Raw genomic sequence first — 25,068 nt, 5'->3', positions numbered from 1 at the left:
GACACTGAAACGTGACTTGAAAACAGTGTGGGATGCTGTGGAGTCTCAGGTGACCCCACAAAGATTTCTCGAGGAAAATTCAGCAAATTTCGCCCTGGATCCTGCTGATCCTGTGACTAAATAATGAAACTTGCAGACACGCCTTCAAGACAACTCGTAGAGAGACAGATGTTACTTATATAGGGCAATGACGAGTGACATCTTTGTCTTCCTCTCTGGGCAACACAACTGCTGAGACCACTGCTAAGCCACCATTTATCATGGAATGAATACATGGATTTGGGGGCAGGGATCAATGAGGCTTCAGAGGCTCCTTGCTTTATTTGGCTTCTAGGTGAAATCGGCTGCCTGAGTGAGGCCGGGTAAGGGTGGTGCTGGCCGAGATGGGCAAGCACATGCCACCAGGGCCAGATTAAGAAGTCTCCGGGCCCTAGGCTATTCAGATTGGCAGGGCCCCTTTGAGTTACGGGTAAGCGAAGCGACCCCTTCCAGCTTGGGGGGGGGGGGGAGTGTCAGTGTGAGCCTGTTTAAGGTCTAATTACATTCTGGCTATTTAGATTAAATTTAATAGGGAAAGTACATCAAGACAACCAAAACCATTTACCAACAGCCATTATAACTATCTTGTTAAATCATGCATTTTAAAGAGAATAAACTCAAGACGTGGCTTGTGTGTTTCTGGGGAAATATGTAGTAAATTAATTGATGTTCTACATCACTTCCACCGCAACTTGAAAACTAAGCATTTGCGACGGAAGTGATGTAGAACATCAATCAATTGAGATCTGTTATTGAAATGATAAAGACTTAAAGACAGGACAAAGTGCTTTTAAAACCTACAAACGGAAGTCAGTTTGCATTTTTAGGTTTTTCTTTATAGTATTTTTACCAAAAATGCGTCTTTACTGGTCAAGTAACCCTATCAGGTACCTCCCTTAATATTTAGAGGCAAAAACAAACATTTATCCATACACATCAATGTCTATCAACAACACTTCAGTTAATTTGTCACAGTACAAGTCTAGATAACGTGTAATTACTACAGAAAATTGGAGAGGAATCTCCCATACTCACCCATTAGCGGGAAAACACAGCTGTTCTGATGTAAACAAAGGCGTGTTGAGTGTTGCCATCTATGGTTAGGTTTTATTTATTTTTATTTTATTTTATTTCATTATTTATTTTCGTTTTGATTAATTTTTAAAAATTAATTTTACTCTCCAAACACTTGAACTTTTTAGGTAGGGACCCCTTTGCACTTGCACCATGTGCGCAGTCTTGGATGAGCCCCTGAACCCCTTTGACCGCGGGGCCCTAGGTAAATGCCTAGTTTGCCTATGCGGTAATCCGGCCCTGCATGCCACTAGGTATCAGCACCAACATGGTGCAAAACATGAACCTAGCTGGGCCTACACTTTTCATAGGCTTTCTAGAATGTGGAAAATATAGAACAAGGGAAAAATGGAAAACATTTGAGATTGAAACTACCACACTTTCTGCAGCTTATAGGGAAACACTAAACCCTTAGGGTTTATAGTGCCTGTGGATGGGATGGAAGGCATGTAGTCTTAAGGGAATTGGAGTGCAGATCCAATTTCCTTGATCAAGAGCCCCTTCCCAGCATCAAAAAACCTCCCTTGAGGGGAAACTCTGTAGAGAATGAAATTTTGGGCATGAAAGAAAATGGGAAATTTTGAAAGTGGCAGTCAAGGTCCCATAGGCTTCCTGGTTAGATTATAATAATCATAACTAAGCACTAAACCTACAAGGGTCATTCAGTACAGTAGTGCTAGAAAATGGGATAATCATAATGCACTAAACCCACTAGGGTCATTATAATCAAAATGTAGCACTAAACCTACTAGGATCATAGTGGTGCAGGGCAGGAACTGATGCAGGATTAAAGGATAAGTAAGGATGGAGAGGACAACAAAGGCAAAGTTAGGAAGCACTGTGACAAGCATGCAGAATTTTCCTGTTGTCACCACTCTAACACCCTTACTTTATCTTTCCTCCTTGCTGACAAACCCACCTTTGACACAGACTTCCTCTGACTTTGACAGCAACTGATTACACAAACTTGGATAATCCTTCCTTTAGCACTCCTCACAGCCCTTCCTAACTTTACCTTTTTCTTCTCCACCCTTACTTATCCTTTGATCCTGCATTAATTCCTGCCCTGCAGCACTGTATGACCCTAGTAGGTTTAGCACTTCTTTTTATAATAGAAGGATTATCAAAGTCTGTGTAATAAATCAGTTGCTGTCAAAAAGTCAATGGTGGAGCCATCAGCAAGGAGAGAAGATAAACGACATTACATTGTATTATAATAAAAAAGAAGCACTAAACCTATAAGGGCATTAGAGTGGTGACAATGGAGGAAAATTGTGTCCTTGTTAATAGACAGGACCGTCCCATAGAATATGGTAAACAGAAATTGGAATTGACAATTTTCACGAAGTGGAACAGTATTTCTCTACGAGATACCTATGAGTAAGATGGGCGTACCAGATGCAAAGACGGAAAGCATAGTCTCCCAACCTCTGCATCGATAAGGCCAGAAACCAAAACTTGGCTAGATGGAATATAATTTATGAGTCATATCGGACCAACAATGTTGGCAATGGTTGTGAAGGAGGTTAGAGATCACAGCAGAATAGTCTGAATATGGTATACCTCTTATATGAAACTGGAAGGTCACGTACCACTGGCCGTGCAGCAGAGTTTGCCTGCTTGTTACCCTGAACATCCACATGACCAGGAACCCATCAGAAAATGGTTTCTTTGTTTTTGCTAGAAATGTGGCACAACCAAAGCTGTCTACGAAGAACTAGGAGATGAAGTGAATAAAATTTTTCAACAGCTTGCAAAGCACTAAAAAAACTACTACAAATGTTGAAATAGGCACAGATGCAATATGAATACAGCCTCTCCTCACTTAGCGATGTATACTCGTTTACCAACGACTCGAACTTGTGACGGGCTCCCTGACCAATATGCATACCTAAATAATGTATATTGTAGCTGATTTCCTCTATTCTGTTTATTACAATATACAGTATATTACTGTATAAACATTTAAAAATATACCAGAAATGTTATAAATGGTGCAAAAGTGACATTAAAACGGTTGACACAAACCCACTACCATTATGGTATGCTCTTCACTGTGACAAATTCATTTACCGACATGGTCTTAGGAACGGAACTCCATTGTTAAGTGAGGAGAGGCTGTAATTGAAATAAGAATTGCATGCAGTTCAGCTGTAAAAATGCTAGCAGAGCCCAATAAATTCTCTTGCACAATACCATTAGAGGATTTAGAGCCATTGTACACTGCAAAGGCTTGAGAATGAGACCAGAAGTGGTTGAGAAAAAGGGAATGAGAAGCAACTGTAGGTATATGGGCTTTCATGCACGCCAGTGAGGAAAGACAGACACAAACTGTTGGAACTTTCCGAGGGGGGAGGGGGGGGAAGAAAAGTTGGATGCTACATGAACATATAAAGGATGGGGGGGGGGGGGGCAACTGGCGAGAAATCAAGAGCGAGTGAAGACAAAGAGAAAAAGGGATGGAGTAAACGGGCAGTGAACAAATAATGGACTGCTACTAACATCAGTTACTATCCTATATATAGAAGGATTGTGACGGTCATGGTTGAGTCTCGACAAAATTAGGGCTGAATGCAGTCGAAGAAGAATTCAATGACACCCCCCCATGAAAGATGAGCGAGGGTTTTAAGGAGGTTCAGCCAACTATGGCAAGTTGCCTTCTGGGAGGTAACGTGAGGTTTCCAGGACAACCTGCGATCAAATAGAAGGCCGAGATATTCAACTATATCACTTACAGGATCCATACAGGTACAATAGAGTATCAGAGAAACCAGAACGTCTGGTGAAAGTAATTTAGAGCATTTTAGCACCAAAAAATTTAAACTCGTGCATAGTGGCTCAATGGGAAACACTTGATAGCATTGTGGAGTGAGGCTGCCAACAGACGACAGTCAGTGCCTGCACAAGCTATAGTAAAGTCTTCGACAGTGATGACCAAATATTAGATGAGAGAACAGAGGTCAGATCATTTATTGCTAGTAGAAAAAGAGTGGCACTAAGTACATCCCTGAGGGACACCTTCAGTTTGGACAAAGTCCAGGGAAAGCAAATTATTAACCCGAACATGGAAATGTCTCTCAGACAAGAAGCTTTTAAGGAAAAGTGGCAGATTTGCCACAGAGGCCTAAGAAATGAATTCAGGCCAAGAAGTTATACCTCCAAGTAGTGTCATATGCTTTTCAAGGTCAAAAAAGGCTGCTGTAACAATGGTTACTAGCAAAGGCATTATGAACATAGCTATCTAAGCAAAGTAAGGGATCAATAGCAGAGCAGCCCTTACAAAAGACAAACTGACTAGTGGAGAGACTACTGTGTCTCTAAATATCACACCAAACATCTATTTACTAGACATTCCATCAACTTGTAAACTGTAGTGCTAAGTGCAATGAGGTGATAGTGTGAGGCATCATTGCTTGAAGTACCTGATTCATGAAAAGGCAGAACAACAGCAGTTTTCCACAGCTTGGTACCACTATGCTCTGGTACATTCCCCCCTTTTGCCTCCATGGATAAAGTTTTTTGTCTCTACAGATGCTTCAATGCACCATCCACCCTAGTCATTTCTATGGTTCACTTTATCTTTCATAGAGCCATCTGCCGATAAGTCCGCTTGCAAATACAGTGGTACCTCGGGATACAAACAGCTCAAAACTCAAACAATTATGTAAGTGTATTTATATAAGTGCTTTTGTAAGTGTATTTTTCGGGGTCTGAAACGGATTAATCTAATTTACATTATTCCTTATGGGAACAAATTCGTTTGGCATCTGCACTCGAACAGCCTTCTGGAACGAATTAAGTTCGTATCCCAAGGTACCACTGTATTTGAAAACATTTATACTTCCATATCTGTACTGCATTATCTAACCCAACACTAGCAAGTTTACTACAAAAGATATATGTACCCAATTGTGAAACTGGAACTAGTAAATTGTTTTGTACTCTGGTAAATTGCTAGTCTCTTTCCTGTCATATAAACACCTAACATGACAACTATACATCTTACTGCTACTAACATCCAGGACATACTACACATACAGAATACATACACAGAGTTCCCTTCTAATTTTCTTAATAGTTCTACTGGGAAATGGGTGAGAATTTTTCCTCCATAAGCAACTAAAATACCAGGAGCAAGGGGCCAATAACCCTTTCTGTATTTACTAAAAAAGAACCCTGATTTACTAAAATAGAAAGTCTGAAACTGGGTTGCCTGAATGCATGGGTGTCGTACAAATGAGAAGACTTGATTGTTAATGCTATGTATGAGAAAAAAGCTTCCTCTCCTAGCACAAATTGAAACAAAAGGGTTAAACTGGGTGTATCCAAGGGAACTAAAGAAGCAGCAGTATCGAGAGTAAGTGTTTAAATTCAAGAATTATGTGAATTAGAATAAGGTTGGGTTATACTAAGTGCTCATGCATTCGGAGAAAGATGTGTGTAGAGGATACCTTATGGGAGAAGTGAATGTTTGAAGAGTTTTGAACCAAGTGAAAATAACTGTAGAGGACCTAAATCCTAAAGTTCAAGAAACTTTTATATAAGGCATAGGAAAGTTTGGAGTGCCAAGGGTAAATGATAATGTAGATTTAATAAGATATAGGGCAAAATGAGAGTTTACTAGACTGCTTTAGAAGGTAAAAGGATGATGGGTAGATATCTAGATGTGCATGTTTTTAGAGGGTTGAAGAATATATCATTATTTAAAAGAAGCTACAGTGGGAACAAGAGGTAGATGGGGTACAAGGGGAAAGTCATCAGGCAATTAAGAGTGGAAAAGTTAATGAATTAAACAAGATAGTTAAGGTAAGATGTAGGCAACTATTATGAGAAACGCAGACTAAAAAGAACTCACTTTATAAGGTTGAAGAGGTAAGAGGGTAAATTTCAGAAGGCAGTGATAGTGTGCAGAAATTTATGGGTATAGGTGGCGAGGTGCAGATGGGGGAAAATGAGTGATTGGTGCAACGAAGTAGAACACAAAGAAAAAAGTTATGATCCTTTAACAATGTAGTGATATACAGAAGGGAAATACAGTGGACCCTCACCTAACGAACGCATCGCATAACGTTAAATCCGCCTAGCGATATATTTTAACACAAAAATTTTGCCTCGCCTAGCGCTAAAAAACTCGCTCAACGCGATGCGTTCGAGACGCGTCCACGTGCGGCCTGAGCCAGCCTCACTTGTTCCATGGGTGGTAGTGTTTACAAGCCAGCCACCGCGGTCACATCCAAGCATACAATTGGAACATTTCAAATTACCACAGCGTTTTTAGTGATTTCACCTGCAAAATAAGTGACCATGGGCCCCAAGAAAGCTTCTAGTGCCAACCCTACAGGAAAAAGGGTGAGAATTACTATGGATATGAAGAAAGAGATCATTGCTAAGTATGAAAGTGGAGCGAGTGTCTCCGAGCTGGCCAGGTTGTACACAAAACCCCAATCAACCATCGCTACTATTGTGGCCAAGAAAATAGAAATCAAGGAAGCTGTTCTTGCCAAAGGTGCAACTTTGTTTTCGAAACAGAGATCGCAAGTGACAGAAGATGTTGAGTAACTGTTATTGGTGTTGATAAATGAAAAACAGATAGCAGGAGATAGCATCTCTCAAGCGATCATATGTGAAAAGGCTAGGAAGTTGCATGAGGATTTAATTAGAAAAATGCCTGCAACTAGTGGTGATGTGAGTGAATTTAAGGCCAGCAAAGGTTAGTTTGAGAGATTTAAGAATCGTAGTGGCATACATAGTGTGATAAGGCATGGTGAGCCTGCCAGTTTGGACCAAAAAGCAGCTGAAAAATATGTGCATGAATTCAAGGAGTACATAGAGGCTGAGGACTTGAAACCTGAACAAGTGTTTTGGAAGAAAATGCCAAGCAGGACCTACATTACTCAGGAGGAAAAGGCACTCCCAGGACATAAGCCTATGAAAGACAGGCTTACTCTGTTGATGTGTGCCAATGCTAGTGGTGATTGCAAAGGGAAGCCTTTATTGGCGTATCACTCTGAAACTCCCAGAGTGTTCTGACAAAAGAATATCCTCAAGGCTAATTTGTGTGTGCTGTGGAGGGCAAACAGTAAGGCATGGGTCACTAGGGACTTTTTCTATGACTGGTTACACCATGCATTTGCCCCCACTGTGAAAAATTACCTAACTGAAAAGAAATTGGACCTTAAGTGCCTCCTGGTATTAGACAATGCTCCTGGTCATCCTTCAGACGTGGCAGAGAGACTTTCTGCAGACATGAGCTTCATTAAGGTCAAGTTTTTGCCTCCTAATACCACTCCACTTCTGCAGCCCATGGACCAGCAGGTTATTGCAAACTTCAAAAAACTCTACACAAAAGCTATGTTTGAAAGGTGCTTTGTAGTGACCTCAGAAACTCAATTGACTCTAAGAGAGTTTTGGAGAGATCACTTTAGCATCCTCAATTGTGTAAACATTATAGGTAAGGCTTGGGAGGAAGTGACTAAGAGGACCTTGAACTCTGCTTGGAAGAAACTGTGGCCAGAATGTGTAGACAATAGGGATTTTGAAGGATTTGAGGCTAACCCTGAGAAGCATATGCCAGTTGAGGAATCCATTGTGGCATTGGGGAAGTCCTTGGTGTTGGAGGTTAGTGGGGAGGATGTGGAAGAGTTGGTGGAGGAGGACAATGAAGAACTAACCACTGATGAGCTGCTAGATCATCTTCAACAGCAAGAGGCCAGACCTGAGGAAACTGCTCCAGAGGAGGGGATAGAGAAATTGAGGAAGTTGCCTACTTCAAAGATTAAGGAAATGTGTGCAATGTGGCTTAAAGTGCAAACCTTTTTTGATGAAAATCACCCTCACACAGCTATTGCAAGCCGTGCTGGTGACTATTACACTGATAATGTTGTGAAACACTTTAGGAATGTCATAAAGGAACTGGAGGTACAGGCCTCTATGGACAGATATGTTGTGCGACAGAGGTCCAGTGACTCTCAAGCTGGTCCTAGTGGCAATAAAAGAAGAAGGGAAGTTACCCCGGAAAAGGACTTGCTACCTCAAGTCCTAATGGAAAGGGATTCCCCTTCTAAACACTAAGACCATCCACACTCTCCCCTCCTCCCATCCCATCATCACCAGATCTTCAATAAAGGTAAGTGTCATGTAATTGTACATCTCTTCTTCAGTTTGTGTGTATTAAAATTAATATTTCATGTGGTAAAAAAAAAAATTTTCATACTTTGGGGTGTCAGGAACGGATTAATTTGATTTCCATTATTTCTTATGGGGAAAATTAATTCGGCTAACGATAATTTCGCCTAACATTGAACTCTCAGGAACGGATTAATATCGTTATGCGAGGGTCCACTGTACATAGGTAGAAAGAGGTTAAAAGTGGTGAGGGCATGCAAAATGAGAAGAGCCAATTAGAAAATGGGCAAGATTTTACCAACAAATTTTGATGACAATAAAGAAAAAGCTTTAAAGCAATTAACAATTTGAGAAAGCCTAGGGAACAAATGAACCTGGCAGTTAAAAACAAACAAGGGGAAATGGTAGATGGGAAGGTGGAAGTACTGGGAAGCTGGAGGGAATATTCTGAGGAGCTGTTAAGTGTTTATGACCCCTACAGGTCTAGTGTTCCTCCATAAACAAATTAGTACAACTCTCACAGGCCCCCACACTACTTAAACCCAAACAGTTTCTTACACCCTACCCCTCTTCTTCTGCTGACACCTGCAAACGCAGCTCCCCGTCAATGCTGGGTAACCTTGAAGCGTCGACAATGTTTGGGCAGATTGACTAAAATCCAAGGACCCCCCTCACCCTTTCAAAGTCTCTTGCACATAAATGAAAGCACCAGAGTGACTTCTTCGAAGTCAGACCTTTGTTTGACCACAATGAAAATATTCAAAAAAGTTGCATGCAGCCCATTGCAGTCAATTGATAATGTTATGTCAATACATCAAGACAAAGCTATGCAAATGAGAATTCAAGTTTTCTTTGCAGAGCAAGTTGGTAGACAATGGCAAAAGCTAACAATTGGAAATAGACACAAGAAGCTGAGAATTCTTTCAGTACAACATTTCAACCAAGGGTGGGCTTTGTCAGGTATACAGGAGTGAGCAAATACACTACTGTATAAGGCAAATAAGCACCATGAGGTCACCTTTGGAGAAAGACAGGCCACATGTGAGGTCACAAAATTGCAAGATCAATTCTAGATGAGGTCAGGTATTAGTGAGAGTAAGGAGTGGTGGCAAGATGACAAATTCATTTTACATTTTTGGACAATGTGGACAATAGGTCCAGCCAACATGTACATTTCACTGCTTTGCTTAAGGGTATTGACAAAGTGGATCACTGCTACTACCAAAATTCTGCATCTAGACCTGTCATTCTCATGATGTAACAGTTGTGATATTTCTCAGTCCAAGATGCAAGGGAGGCTGTGATGGACTATGCATGCATTGTTGGTTTTATCCCTCCTGCAGGTACATTTATACTCCTAAAGGCATGTCTGAAGGTCACGGCCACTCTCACACAAAATTTATTGCATCCCCCACATAATATGCTATGTACTCCTACTGTACAAGTAGTCCTGGATTTAGGGTTTTTAGTGATATCTCTTAAGAGTTTTGTTAGTAACAACTGCTACATCCATGTTGGCTTTTGGAGAATCGGGATGATGGTGATGGTAGTCTGCCTAGTGGAAAGTACCAGTTTGTCAATATTAGTATCCTCTTTGGGTGTGATGTGTACAAGGAAAGCTTTGTGTTTATGGCAGTAGATGTGTGTTGGGAACTATATTCTATTTTAAAAGATATTCATCACTGCAAAATAGGAGTACAGTGGATCCCCACCTTATGAATGCATCGCGTTACGTTAAATCCACCATACGAAGCATTTGAACGCAAAAATTTTGCTTCACCTCACGATAAAAAACTCACTTTACGTGATTCGTCTGGGACGCGTTCCACGTGTGGCCTCAGCGCCAGTGAGGTTGCATCTACGCATACATTCGGTACATTTCACATTATCCCAGTGTTTTTAGGGCTTGTAACAACAAAATAAGTCACCATGGACCCCAAGAAAGCTTCTAGTGCCATCCTTGTGGTAAAAAGGGCGAGAATTAGTATGGAATTGAAAAAAGAAATTAAGGAAATGTGTGCAAAATGGGTTGAACTGATGAAAATCACCCTGACACAGCTACTGCAGGCCGTGTTGGCAACCTGTACAATGACAATGTTAAAACCCATTTTAGGAAAGTCAAAGGAACAGGAGGTACAGAGCTCTATGGACAGATCTGTTGTGCGACAGAGGTCCAGTGACTCTCGAGCTGGTCCTAGTGGCATTAACCCTTTCAGGGTCTGTCCCGTAGATCTACGGCTTTACGTTCAGGGTCCAAACCGTAGATCTACGTCATGAGCTCAGCTCACTCTGATAAACTGTGAGTGGTACATTTGGGCCTAGATATGAGAGAATACATCTATGTGGTATGTGTGCACCACATAAAACAAATCCTGCAGCACACTGTGTATAATGAGAAAAAAAACAGAGACCATGATTTTCGATTAAAACAGCAACTTTGCAGTGTTTTTTTGTATGTTTTTTAGAGTTGTATTTGCGATTTCTTGGTTTCATTTGATAGAATGGAAGACATATTACAGAAATAGAGGTGATTTTGATTGGTTTTAGCACGGGAAATGGCTTGAAACTGAGCTCAAATTAGCGGAAATGTTAAATTTTTGCTGATGTTCAAAAGTAAACTAACGACCTCATACGTCTAATACACGCCAGCTGGTGGGTCTAATATACATTCACAAATGTGGTGATGACATTTATACAATTATTACAATATTGCATAACAGTAAATCTTCTATTTTTTGGTGTGAATAAAAATTCACTATGTGAATAAAAAATCAAAATGGAATCTATTTGTAAAGCCTCAAAACGTAACTAATGAACAGAGGACATGTTAGTTTAGTTCCAGGAATACCTACATTGTTTATTCTGGAAGCTATTTTTAAACTGGAATATTTTGAACTTTGTGTTAAATTGGCCAAATTACCAACTTCCGATCACTTTATTTTGTAATTGAAACAGTTGACTTGGCGATTTCTTGTGCTCAGTCGAAAGAATAGAAGTAACACTAGTGAAATAGCTAAGAATTTGGTCGACTGGAATAATGTAATTGGCCTAAAATGGGAGTCAAAGTCGGCAAAATCACCGATGCATAAATATCGCTGACACATCAAAATTCGCGAGCATAATTTCATTAATTTTCCATCAAATTTCGTACTTTTTGTTTTATTACCTTCACAAAAGGATTCTCAAGCATTTCATAAGAAAAAATAACTAATTTTTTTTTTTTTTAAATTCTTGGACACTGGGGCACCACTTCAGATTTTGGCCTTGGACCCTGAAAGGGTTAAAAGAAGAAGGGAAGTAACCCTGGCAAAGGACTTGCTACCTCAAGTCCTAATGGAAGGGGATTCCCCTTCTAAACAACAACTTCCACACTCTCCCCTCCTCCCATCCCATCAATCATCACCAGATCTTCAATAAAGGTAAGTGTCATGTAATTGTACATCTCTTCTTCAGTTTGTGTTTATTAAAATTAATATTTCATGTGGTAAAAAAAAAAAAATTTTCATACTCTGGGGTGTCAGGAACGGATTAATTTGATTTCCATTATTTCTTATGGGAAAAATTAATTCGGCTATCGATAATTTTGGCTTACGATGAGCTCTCAGGAATGGATTAATATCGTAAGGCGGGGGTCCAGTATATTCTGAAGGACAAATTCATAATAACTCTCTGATTGGTTCTTAGGTCATGGTGGGAGAAATACTGTACAGTATAAGGCCATTTTAATTCATGGGTTTTCTATAGACTTGCTTTTAAGGGTATCTCCATCCATAACAACATCCAAAAAGGGTAAAGAGCTGTATCTCTCCTAGTGTGAACTGTATGGAATGCTCAGCTATGTTAAATGAGTAATGTTGAAATACTATGAAACAATGACAATATTCACATATCTAGCCAAATGACATGTCATGGGATATCTTTGAAACAGTCTTTCTCAAGGTGTTCTGAATAAATGTTTGCAAATGTTACTGCCAAATGTGAAGATGCTGAACAAACCAGTCTGTCTACTCTCACCTCATAACTACATCTTTGAGGGTGATGGACTGATTACATTGTCTGTACATCTCTACTGCCTTCTCTATATTTGACTGAAGAAGCCTATTGTGTAGGCAAAATGTTTTGGAATAAAGATACTCAACTGCTGCACATGTCTTACTTATCTACTCTCACCAATACCTGACTTCATCTAAACTAAGTCTCACAATTATTAAGGCCTCACATGTAACCTGTCTCTCTCTCTCCAAGCATGAGCTCATATTGTCCATTTGCCCTCTAAACCCATGTATTTGCTCAATCCTGTATACAGTACTTGATGAAACTCATCCATGCATAGATCTTAATACTACTGTTTGCAAAAAGGATTTAGGAGTTCTGGTTAGAAGTAATCTAAAACCAAGACAACAGTGCATTAGTGTTCACAATAAAGCTAACAGAATTCTTGGCTTCATATCTAGAAGTATAAATAATAGAAGTCCTCAGGTTGTTCTTCAACTCTATATATCCTTGGTTAGGTCTCATTTAGACTATGCTGCTCAGTTCTGGTCACCGTATTACAGAATGGATATAAATGCTCTGGAAAACGTACAGAGGAGGATGACAAAGATGATCCCATGTATCAGAAATCTTCCCTATGAGTATAGACTGAGGCCCTGAATATGCACTCTCTCGAAAAGCATAGAATTAGAGGGGATATGATCAAGGTGTATAAATGGAAAACAGGAATAAATAAAGGGGATGTAAATAGTGTGCTGAAAACTTCCAGCCAAGACAGGACTCACAGCAATGGTTTCAAGTTGAAAAAATTCAGATTCAGGAAGGATATAGGAAAGCACTGGTTTGGTAATAGAGTTGTGGATGAGTGGAACAAACTCCCAAGTACAGTTATTGAGACTAAAACGTTGTGTAGTTTTAAAAATAGGTTAGATAAATACATGAGTGGGTGTGAGTTGGACCTGACTAGCTTGTGCTGCTGGGTCTGGTGTGGTGCTCCTTCCTTGAGTGGAGGTGACCAGACTAGGTGGGTCATTGAGCTAAACCGGGGAAGGGGGGGAGATGGGCCTGCTCCGCATGGGTCAGTAGGCCTGCTGCAGTGTTCCTTCTTTCTTATGTTCTTATGGCTGAAATATTCTATGGAAAGGATTCCCTGCTAACAGTGTATTTCCTGCAGAGCAGGTGCCAAAGGGACACTCAACTTTGCTGCACAAGGAGTCAGGTTCTCAGCTGAAGGAGACAAGATGAATATCACTTCTAGAATTACCACTGCTCAAACAAAAGCCCTGCAACAATCAAACAAATCAGAGGTCTATGTTAACTTCTTCACAAATATCATCCTTGTTACATACCTGCAGCTTAAGTACAAGTGAAGATATGTAGGTACATCAAAGGAAAAACAGAATTGGTAACCCATTCCTACAGGATTCCAAGGATGTGAATATCCCCAAGGTGAAGAGAAGATAATGAACTACTGTTCTGCTGATGAAATATTGGCCTGTAAGTGGAGAGAGAGGACAGTAGTCGCTGATATCTTTTGATGCTGGTACTGAACACAGCAGCAAAGTCCTCAAATATGATGCCCTCACAATAAGAAAGTGGAGGTCTCCTGCCTCCAGGTCATCATGGCTTGTGGACTCAGACGATAGTCACACATCTATTGAAAAGTCCTATGTGACAGCATGTAGTCATTAACAGCACATCTTCAAATACAAATTATCATGTATCTATCTCTCTCTCTCTCTGCTCCAGCGAGTACATATTTAGGACTGAGGTATTCCTGTAATTTAAATACCTTATTGGCTCTATGCTGGCCATAAATGATCTGTGTATCTGCTCCAACTCTGATCTCTCTCTTGCCCTGAACAGGGCAGCCAGCACTAAAAATACTCTTAAGTGAAAAGATCACAAGAAATTCAATAGTGTCACCACTGGCACTATTTCCTTTGGTTTGTAAGCTTTCATTATCCAGAGTCATTTTCCAGGCCACTGTGTTATTTGAAAGAAAGACAACTGACATTATTACTCAAGTCTTTTACACATTTCTTCCATTCTATTAGATAATTCTTTTGACTTTTGTTTACAGTGTTCCTTTTGAATTCATTCTTCCTATGTCTAAGCAGTTGGAATGTGTCACCATTGAACATCTCATTATTTTCCATTGCCCACTCAACACCACCATCCCCAACCAGTCAAATTACATGTCCTCTAAGAAAGTATCCTGGACCCTCTCTTTCTCCTCTACTATGACTTGCTTAATGTTTCTCAGCATCTTAAATCAGTACTCTCTGTTGATGACAACACTGTATGCTGACTCGCTGACTTTAAACACTAGTTATTGATGAACCAACAGATGCGTATACCTGGTTGATAAACTCAGCCATAATAAAGAAAAAATATAAATTATGGGAATCAATCATATCCACAGACCTCTGGCAGTCTTGTTGTTGTTGTAGTAGTAGTAGTAGTAGTAGTAATAGTAGTAATAGTAGTAGTAGTAGTAGTAGTAATAGTAATAGTAGTAGTAATAGTATAGTAGTAATAGTAATAGTAGTAATAGTAGCAGTAGTAATAGTAGTAGTAATAGTAGTAGTAGTAGTAGTAGTAGTAATGGTAGTAGTAATAATAGTAGTAGTAGTAGTAGTAATAGCAGTAGTAGTAGTAGTTGTTGTAGTAGTAGTAATAGTAGTAGTACTAGTAGTAATAGTAGTAGTAGTAGTAATAGTAGTAGTAATAGTAGTAGTAATAGTAGTAGTAATAATAGTAGTAGTAGTAGTAATAGTAGTAATAGTAGTAGTAATAGTAGTAGTAGTAATAGTAGTAGTAATAGTAATAGTAGTAGTAGTAATAGTAGTAATAGTAGTAGTAATAGTAATAGTAGTAGTAGTAGTAATAGTAGTAGTAATAGTAGTAGTAGTAGTAATAGTAGTAGTAATAGTAGTAGTAATAGTAGTAGTAGTAGTAATAGTAGTAGTAGTAGTAGTAGTAGTAGTAGTAATAGTAGTAATAGTAGTAGTAACAGTAGTAGTAATAGTAGTAGTAGTAACAGTAGTAGTAATAGTAGTAGTAATAGTAGTAGTAATAGTAGTAGTAGTAATAGTAGTAGTAGTAGTAATAGTAGTAGTAGTTGTAGTAGTAGTAGTAGTAGTAATAGTAGTAATAGTAGTAGTAACAGTAGTAGTAATAGTAGTAGTAGTAACAGTAGTAGTAATAGTAGTAGTAGTAATAGTAGTAGTAATAGTAGTAGTAATAGTAGTAGTAATAGTAGTAGTAATAGTAGTAGTAGTAATAGTAGTAGTAATAGTAGTAGTAATAGTAGTAGTAATAGTAGTAATAGTAGTAGTAATAGTAGTAGTTAGGGAATAAGGAGGAGGAGCCAGTCAAATACAAAGAAAGGGGAGCACTGCAAGGGAGCTAGGTGCCCACAGAGGGAGAGCAAGCGCACAGAGGTGGGTGAAAGGGGAAGTGGTGAAATAAAGAAGGAACAGAAACACGAGACAGAAGAAAGACAGACAACACAGAGGAGAAAAAGGAAAGAGGAAAGGGGAAGAGGGAGAAGAAGAAAAAGAAAAAGAAAAAATGAGGAGTCAGGTTGTCTTTCTTTCTTCTGTCTCGTGTTTCTGTTCCTCCTTTCTTTATTTCACCACTCCCCCTTTCACCCACCTCTGCGCTTGCTCTCCCTCTGTGGGCACCTAGCTCCCTTGCAGTGCTCCCCTTTCTTTGTATTTGACTGGCTCCTCCTCCTTATTCCCCACTACCACCACTACTACTACCTCTACTACTACTAATACTACTACTACTACTACTACCACCACCTCTTCCTGCCTATATATAGTCGTCCTGCTTCACTTCTGGTTAGTGTGACTTTGTAAATGGTCCAAGTCAGACCGAAACGTCGTCATAAGCTTCTCTCTTTTATGTGCAGGTTATTTGTGTATCGTTCCAGTCATGGTATTGTGCCTTTTTTTGTTATTTAGGAAGGGGGACAAAAGAGACTGTAAAAATTATAGAGGAATAAGTTGTGAATGCAGCAGCGAGGAGGCAGTGGAGATGTCCTGTCTAAGGGCAATGCGTGGTGTAAATATTATGCAGAAAATTCGGAGTGTGGAAATTAGGAGAAGGTGTGGAGTTAATAAAAGTATTAGTCAGAGGGCTGAACAGGGGTTGTTGAGGTGGTTTGATCATTTAGAGAGAATGGATCAAAGTAGAATGATGTGGAGAGCGTATAAATCTGTAGGGGAAAGAAGGCGAGGTAGGGGTCGTCCTCGAAAAGGTTGGAAGGAAGGGGTAAGGGAGGTTTTGTGGGCAACGGGCTTGGACTTCCAGCAGGCATGCATGAGCGTGTTCGATAGGAGTGAATGGAGACAAATGGTATTTGGGACCTGACGAGCTGTTGGAGTGTGAGCAGGGTAATATTTAATGAAGGGATTCAGGGAAACCGGTTATTTTATATAACCAGATTTGAGTCCTGGAAATGGGAAGTACAATGCCTGCACTCTAAAGGAGGAGTTTGAGATATTGGCAGTTTGGAGGGATATATTGTGTATTTTTTTACGTATATACTTCTAAACTGTTGTATTCTGGGCACCTCTGTAAAAACAGTGATTATGTGTGAGTGAGGTGAAAGTGTTGAATGATGATGAAAGTATTTTCTTTTTGGGGATTTTTTCTTTCTTTTTGGGTCACCCTGCCTCGGTGGGAGACAGCCGACTTGTTGAAAAAAAAAAAAAATTGAAACTACCCAAGGTTTTAGCCTCAATAACCCAACTAGGTAGACTGTTCCACTCATCAACTACCCTATTTCCAAACCAATACTTTCCTATATCCTTTCTAAATCTAAACTTGTCTAATTTGAATCCATTACTGCAGGTTCTCTCTTGGAGAGAGATCCTCAAGACCTTATTTATATCCCCTTTATTAATACCCTTCCACTTGTACATTTCGATCATGTCTCCCCTCATTCTTCATCTAACAAGTGAATGTAATTTAAGGGTCTTCATTCTTTTTTCATAAGGAAGATTTCTAATGCTATGTATTAATTTAGCCATTTTAGGCTGAATGTTTTCTAACAAATTTGTCTATCCTGTAATATGGAGACCAGAACTGAGCTGCATAATCTAGGCGAGGCCTTACTAATAATGTATAAAGCTGTAATATAACTGCTGAAAAGTAACATTTATGAAGGGGTTCAGGGAAACCGGCAGGCCGGACTTGAGTCCTGGAGATGGGAAGTACAGTGCCTGCACTCTGAAGGAGGGGTGTTAATGTTGCAGTTTAAAAACTGTAGTGTAAAGCACCCTTCTGGCAAGACAGTGATGGAGTGAATGATGGTGAAAGTTTTTCTTTTTCGGGCCACCCTGCCTTGGTGGGAATCGGCCAGTGTGATAATAAAAAAAAATATAAAATAACTGCTGAACTTCTGTTGCTACACTTCTTGATATAAATCCCAGTAATCTGTTTGCCTTATTACATACACTTAGGCATTGCTGTCTTGGTTTAAGATTACTGCTTATCATAACCCCCAAGTCCTTTTCGCAATCTGTATGGCTAAGTTCTGCATTATTTAACTTATAAGTACTAGGGTTGTGGACACTCCCAAGCCTCAGAATCTTGCATTTATCTACATTGAACTGCATCTGCCACTTTTCTGACCAGTTATTGAGTTTGTCTAAATCCTCCTGAAGTTCCCTGATATCTACGTTTGAATCAATTATCCTACTTATCTTTGTGTCATTGGCGAATTTGCTCGTTACACTAGTAATTGCCTCATCAAGATCATTGATATATATTATAAACAACAACGGGCCTAAGACTGATCCCTGTGGAATGCCACTTGTTACATATCCCCACTTGGATTTAACCCCATTTATGGACATTCTCTGCTTCCTGTCTGTGAGCCATGACTCTATCCATGGCAGCACTTTTCCCCCAATGCCATGAGCTGCCACTTTCTTTAACAGTCTTTGGTGTGGTACTCTATCAAAAGCCTTACTAAAATCTAAAACAATATCAAATTCTTTGTTGTGATCAACAGCCTCAAAAGCCTCAAAAGCCTCAAAAGTGTAAGGTACTAGTCCTTGGTAATGAAAATAACCCTTGAAGGTATAAACTAGGTGAAGTAGAGCTTGATCATACAGAATGTGAAAAAGACTTGGGAGTCATGGTGAGCAGAAATTTAAAGCGAAGACAGTAGTGCCTAAGTGTGTGCAACAAGGCTAACAGATTACTTGGATTTATCTCAAGAAGTATAAGTAACAGAAGTCCAAAAGTTATTTAACAGGTCTATACATCACTAGTGAGGCCTCATTTAGATTATGCTGCTCAGTTTTGGTCTCCTTACTACAGGATGGATATAGACTCATTGGAAAACAGAGAGGAATGACTAAAATGCTTTACTGTGTAAGGAATCTCTCATATGAAGACATACTTAAAGCCTTATATTTCCACTCACTGGAGAGACATAGAATGAAGGAAGATATCACTCAAGTGTATAAGTGGATGACAGGCATAAACAAAGGAGATATTAATAAAGTACTGAGGGTGTCGAACCAGGTAAGAACCAGGAATAATGGATTTAAGTTGGATAAATTTAGATTTAGAAAGGACATAGGTAAGTACTGGTTTTCTAACAGAGTTGTGGAGGCATGGAACAATCTTCCTAGCAGGGTGATTGAGGCTAGGACTTTGGGCAGCTTTAAAAAGAGATTGAACAAATATGTGAGTGGGAGGATCTGGGTTTGATTTGCATCATTGGGTACGGGAGTAAATTCTTGGGTAGCTTTGGGTAGAGGTCATTTTGATAAGGACGTGCCTTGTATGGGCCAGTAGACCTTCTGCAGTGTTCCTCCATTCTTATGTTCTTAAATCATATATGGCAAGCCCAAGCCAGGTACTTGAAATAAGTCACTTTGACTTTTTTTTGGGTTATCCTAGGTTCTCTACAAATATCCTGCTATGTATGATAATCTATGTAGAGAAAATAGCTTTTTTGTTTCAGTTTTATGGTGCATTACATGTGTATATCACATTTAGCCCTGTGCTATACTCCATTTTCTCTAATAAGCCCCCAAGACAGGGATAGGAAGATGGTACTTGTATCCCATATCCTCTTCATACCTCTGTCGAACTGCTCGGTATTATGCCAAATATTATTCATTCTTGAGTATTTAACATGTTTTTATGTTATTTATATTGTTTATTATGTTATATTAAATCAAGTGTGATAGGCAAATAAAGCCGTAGTGTTGATATTAGCGTAATAATACAGCATATTCCCCTGCATCACAAGACTGAGCTCATGAAGACCGACAGTGGCTTCAAAGCCACTTTATCTTTTATGGACATTGTACTGTGTATGTGCTTTACACAACGAGAAGCATTTCTTTTATTCGTTGGAACCACAGCTAGGGATAAAAGTAAGCAGGTTATAACAATAAATGGAGAAAAGGAAACTGGAAATTATGCTAGCCAAAATTAGTGCCAAATAACTGATGGAACCGGATGTCTGACTGCCAGATTTGCAATGGCGGACCTGTACTAACACTCTTATATGGGTGTAAAGCATGGGTGGTGAATGTTGCAGCAAGGAGGCTGTAGGCAGTGGAGAAGTTGTGTCTGAGGGCAATGTGTGATGTGAATATTATGCAAAGAATCATAGCTTGGAGACTAGGAGGTGCAGAGTTACTAAAAGTATTATCTCAAGAGCAGAAGAGGGGTTGTTTAGGTAGTTTGGTTATTTAAAGAGGATGGAACAAAATACGATGACTTTGAGGGTGTGTAAGTCTGTAGTGGAGAGAAGGCATGGTAAAGGTCACCCTAGGAAAGGTTGGAAGGAGGGGGTAAAGGAGGTTTTGTGTGTGAAAGACTTGGACATCCAACAAGCGTGAGTGTATTAACCCTTTGAGGGTCCGTGCCATAATCTACGGCTTTACATTAAGGGTTCAAACCATAGATCTACGTCATGAGCTCAGCTCACTCTGATAAGCTGTGAGCGGTAAATTTTGGCCTAGATATGAGAGAATGCATCTATGTGGTATGTGTGCACCACATAAAACAAATCCTGCAGCACATAGTGCATGAGAGAAAAAAACTGAGACCGTAATTTTCGATTAAAACAGCAACTTTGGAGTGTTTTTTCATATACTTTTTATAGTTGTATTTGTGATTTCTTGGTCTCATTTGATAGAATGGAAGATATATTACAGAAATAGAGATGATTTTAGTACTGGAAATGGCTTGAAACTGAGCTCAAAGTAGCAGAAATGTTAAATTTTTGCCGATGTTCAAGAGTAAACAAATGACCTCACTCATCTAATACACGCCAGCTGGTGGGTCTAATATACATTCACAAATGTGGTGATATTATTTATACAATTATTACAACATTGTTTAACAGTAAATCTCCTATTTTTTGGTTTGAATAAGAATTCATTATGTGAATAAAAAAATCAAAATGGAATTCATTAGTAAAGCCTGAAAACGTAACTAATGAACAGAGGAAATGTTACTTTAGTGCCAGGAATACCTGCATTGTTTATTCTGGACCCTATTTTGAAACTGGAGTACTTTGAACTTTGTGTTAAATTGGCCAAATTACCAATTTCCGATCACTTTATTTTGTAGTTGAAACAGTTGACTTGGCAAATTCTTGTGCTCAATCGATAGAATAGAAGTAACACTAGTGAAATAGCTAAGAATTTGGTAGACTGGAATGATGTAACTGGCCTACAATGGGAGTCAAAGTCGGCAAAATCACCGATGCGTAAATATCGCTGACACATCAAAATTCACAAGAGCATAATTTCGTCAATTTTCCATCAAATTTCATACTTTTTTTTTTATTACCTTCAGAAAAAGATTCTCTACCAATTCATAAGAAAAATAACAAAATTATTTTTTGAAAATTCTTGGACACTGGTGCACACTTTGCAATTTGGCCTCTGAACCCTGAAAGGGTTAAGAGTGGAGGTAAATGCTTTTTATGACGATGTGCTGCTGGAGTGTGAGCAAGGTAACATTTATGAAGGGATTCAGGGAAACCTGTTAGCCAGACTTGAGTCCTAGAGGCGGAAAGTACAGTGCCTGCACGGTTTTGAACTGTAGTATCAGCATACCTCTGGCAAAACAGTGATTATGAAAGTGTTTCTTCTTTTTCGGGTCACCTGACCTCCATGGAAGATGGCTGGTGTGTTAAATAAAAAAATAGTATTTTTTAATCATATCTGTTTTTTTTTTAAACTACATACTGACTGCCCCTGGGTCACACTTACCAAAATTATTGTACACCAAATATAGGCTCTATACAATGGCTATAGAAAGGAAGCTATTTGAAGAAATAATCCTATAAAAGAAAACATGCACGTACACCCATAAAAATGCATAAATTAAAAATTTTGACATTATTTTGTATATTTTTACATATTTAAACAGTGCTCTAAAATGACATTCAACATACTGTTGATACAATACATACATTTTATGGTTTTGCTTTCTGCTTCGAAGAAGCTTGCCAAGTATTAAGGTGGATGAAAAGCAAAGCAGCTGAAAATCTCGACTGGTGGTCATACTTGTCCAAATCATGTGCCCATTCAACAGCTCCCCAGTGTGATATCTAGGGAGGAGAAAAATGTAAACTTTTTTGTGTGAGAATTATATTCATGTGGAAGCATTAGCTTTTCTTTGTATAGCATTGGTAATGTTAAAGAAATAGTAGTGAACCCCAATGTAAATAAGTCACTTTGACTTTTTTTTTGGATTATCCTAGGTACTCTACACATATGCTGCTATGTATGATAATCTCTGTAACTGTATTTGCGTATACCTGAATAAACTTACTTACTAAAGGGAAGACAAGGGTACAATGGACCCCCCGAGTTTCGTGAGCCTCTCACTTCATGAATTTTGACCTTCAGCAACTTTTTTCGTCAAAATAATGCCTCATGGTTCTTGATTTGCCTCGCAATTCATCCGTCATATGGAACGCATCTGTGCAGCCAGGAGGGGCCAGGCATATACAAAGGCTCCCACACAACAATCAGTGTGTCAGTGTAGAACTGTTTCTGTGCGAGTGACCATCATTCCAGGCGTTCATACGATACATTTCGTAATAGTCCATTGTTTTTGGTGCTTGAAACTGCTAAATAAGCCACCATGGACCCAAAGGAAGCTTCTAGTGCCAGCCCTTTGGTAAAGAAGGTGTGAAACACAGTAGAATTCAAGAAAAAACTCGTAGCAAAGTACCAAAGTGGAGGAGGAAGAGAGAAGGGAGAATGTGCCTTCTTCAGCGATTCAGTGATTATATGATATGTACAATACTAAAGCAGCAGGAGTCGATAAAGGCTATAGCGCCAGCCAGTGATAAAGTGTAGCATTAACGGTGTAGCAAATAAGTTAAGCGATTAAGCAACAGAGAAAGGATGACACGAAACTGACTCCTCCATTGTTGTTTGAGGTATATAGGGCACTGATGAACATACACCGCCCTGCCTATCTTCCACCACCCTCAACCAATGCCAGCATCTCCAAGGTACAGTAAGTGTAAATATCTCTTATTTATAAAGTGTAAATATTTCTTATTTATAAATTACGTACATGTTTGTGTGAATAGTGTTGGTGGCTTATACTGTGGCCTCCACTATCACTAATATGTACAGTTTCTCTCAGTGGCCCTTACAAACCCAACAACAACACCACCACCACTTACTCCTCACATACGTAATGACATATTTTATTCATTCCAGAGTATATGTCATGTTTCTATGTTATTAATATTGTTTCTTATGTCATATTACATGAATTGTGCAAGATTTCAGGTACATCTTGCTACTTCTTCTTACACTTAGGTCACACTACACATACATGTACAAGCATATATATATGTACACACCCTTCTGGGTTTTCTTCTATTTTCTTACTAGTTCTTGTTCTTGTTTATTTCCTGTTCTCTCCATGGGGAAGTGGAACAGAATTCTTCCTCCGTAAGCCATGCGTGTTGTAAGAGGCAACTAAAATGCTGGGAGCAAGGGGGTTAGTAACCCCTTCTCCTGTATATATTACTAAATGTAAAAGGAGAAGCTTTCATTTTTCCTTTTGGGCCACCCCGCCTCGGTGGAATACGGCTGGTGTGTTGAAAGAAAGAAGAAAGATGAATTGTGATAGATAAATAAGACATGGAATATAGTTCTCTATAAAATGTATTTTTTGCTTATACGTAGTACTTTTGGATGTCTGAAACGGATTAAATGGATTTACATTATTTCTTATGGGGAAAATGGTTTCAACATTCGTGAATTCTGACTTTCGGAAGACTCTCTGGAACGGATTAATCACAAAACTTGGGGGTCCACTGTATATTACTATTATCCTATGGCCTATTATATCGAGAGGGAAGTGCTGAATCAATAGGAGTCATACATCACTTGGAGGAATAGGAGGTGATTAAGTTTGATCCAAGGACAGAGGAGAATATGTCCAATTCCTTACATTAAAGAGCCCCTCACCATCATACTGGAATTTTCCTTGAGAAAACGGGGAGTATAATTTTTTTTTTTAACACATCGGCTATTTCCCACCAAGGCAGGGTGACCCAAAAAGAAAGAAAAACCCAAAAAGAAAGAAAAATACTTTCATCATTCAACACTTCACCATCACTCATACATAATCACTCTTTGCAGAGGCACTCAGATACAACAGTTTAGAAGTCCCTCCAAACTGCCAATATCCCAAACCCCTCCTTTAAAGTTCAGGCATTGTACTTCCCATTTCCAGGACTCAAGTCCGACTAAACGGTTTCTCTGAATCCCTTCACAAAATATTACAATGCTCACACTCCAACAGCTCATCAGGTCCCAAAAACCATTAGTCTCCATTCACTCCTATCTAACACACTCATGCATGCTTGCCAGAAATCCAAGCCCCTCGCCCACAAAAACCTCCTTTACTCCCACCCTCCAGCCTTTTTGAGGATGACCCCTACCCCGCCTTCCTTTCCCTTTCAGATTTATACGCCCTCCAAGTCATTCTACTTTGTTCTATCCTCTCTAAATGACCAAACCACCTGAACAACCCCTCTTCAGCCCTCTGATTAATACTTTTAGTAACCCCACACCTCCTAATTTCAACACTACGAATTCTCTGTATAATATTTACACCACACATTGCCCTTAGACAGGACATCTCCACTGCCTCCAGCTGCCTCCTCACTGCAGCATTTATAACCCAAGCTTCACACCCATATAAGAGTGTTGGTACCACTATACTTTTGTACATTCCCTTCTTTGCCTCCATGGATAACATTTTTTGTCTCTACAGATACCTCAACGCACCACTCACCTTTTTTCCTTCATCAATTCTATAGGTAACCTTATCCTTCATAGACCAATCTGCTAACAAGTTAGTCAACTCCCAAATATCTGAAAGCATTCACTTCTTGCATACTCCCTCTCCCCAATGTGATATCCAATTTTTCTTTATCTAAACTGTTTGATACCCTCATCACTTTACTCTTATCTTATCAGAATAACAGTTGGATGTGATAAGTGGATCTGTACTGTTTCTGGAGGTGAGGTGGGAACTGTTAGGTGTGAATATTTAGTGTTAACCCCTTAACTGTCCAAATGTAGATCTACGTTCTCTCGCCCAGCGCTCCAAATATTTTGAAAAAAAAGAAAAAAAAGAGGGTAATTTTCTGTGTGTAACAAGACAAGAAAAAAATTTAAGGTCAGTACTTACAGAGATATAAAACCACAAAGTTGGTGCTAGATGCTCACCTGACGACAACATGGAGTCCTGCCACTTGCATAAGTGTTGCCGATATACCTTTTTTCTCAATTTTGTTTTAAC

General features: G+C 39.3%; 1 protein-coding gene across 4 annotated transcripts in view; it reads right to left on the bottom strand.

Moving 5' to 3' along the window:
• l(2)k14505 (ATP synthase mitochondrial F1 complex assembly factor 2 homolog l(2)k14505) overlaps nt 1-25,068 on the bottom strand; it is a 108,718-nt gene that overhangs the window by 30,475 nt on the left and 53,175 nt on the right. For 2 of the 4 annotated variants that reach the window (XM_070102282.1, XM_070102283.1), the window contains exon 8: nt 21,701-21,838. In XM_070102282.1, the coding sequence (XP_069958383.1) occupies nt 21,704-21,838 (135 nt within the window). In that variant the 3' untranslated portion in view covers nt 21,701-21,703. Of the gene's footprint in view, nt 1-19,402; nt 21,410-21,433; nt 21,839-25,068 lie in introns of those variants that run through there. The other 2 variants (XM_070102281.1, XM_070102280.1) reach the window with 2 other exon arrangements.

This window comes from Cherax quadricarinatus, chromosome 81, assembly GCF_038502225.1.
Source record: "Cherax quadricarinatus isolate ZL_2023a chromosome 81, ASM3850222v1, whole genome shotgun sequence".
Taxonomy (NCBI): domain Eukaryota; kingdom Metazoa; phylum Arthropoda; class Malacostraca; order Decapoda; family Parastacidae; genus Cherax; species Cherax quadricarinatus.
Note: the sequence above shows the minus strand (reverse complement) of the source record. Positions and strands in the feature narration are given on the sequence as shown.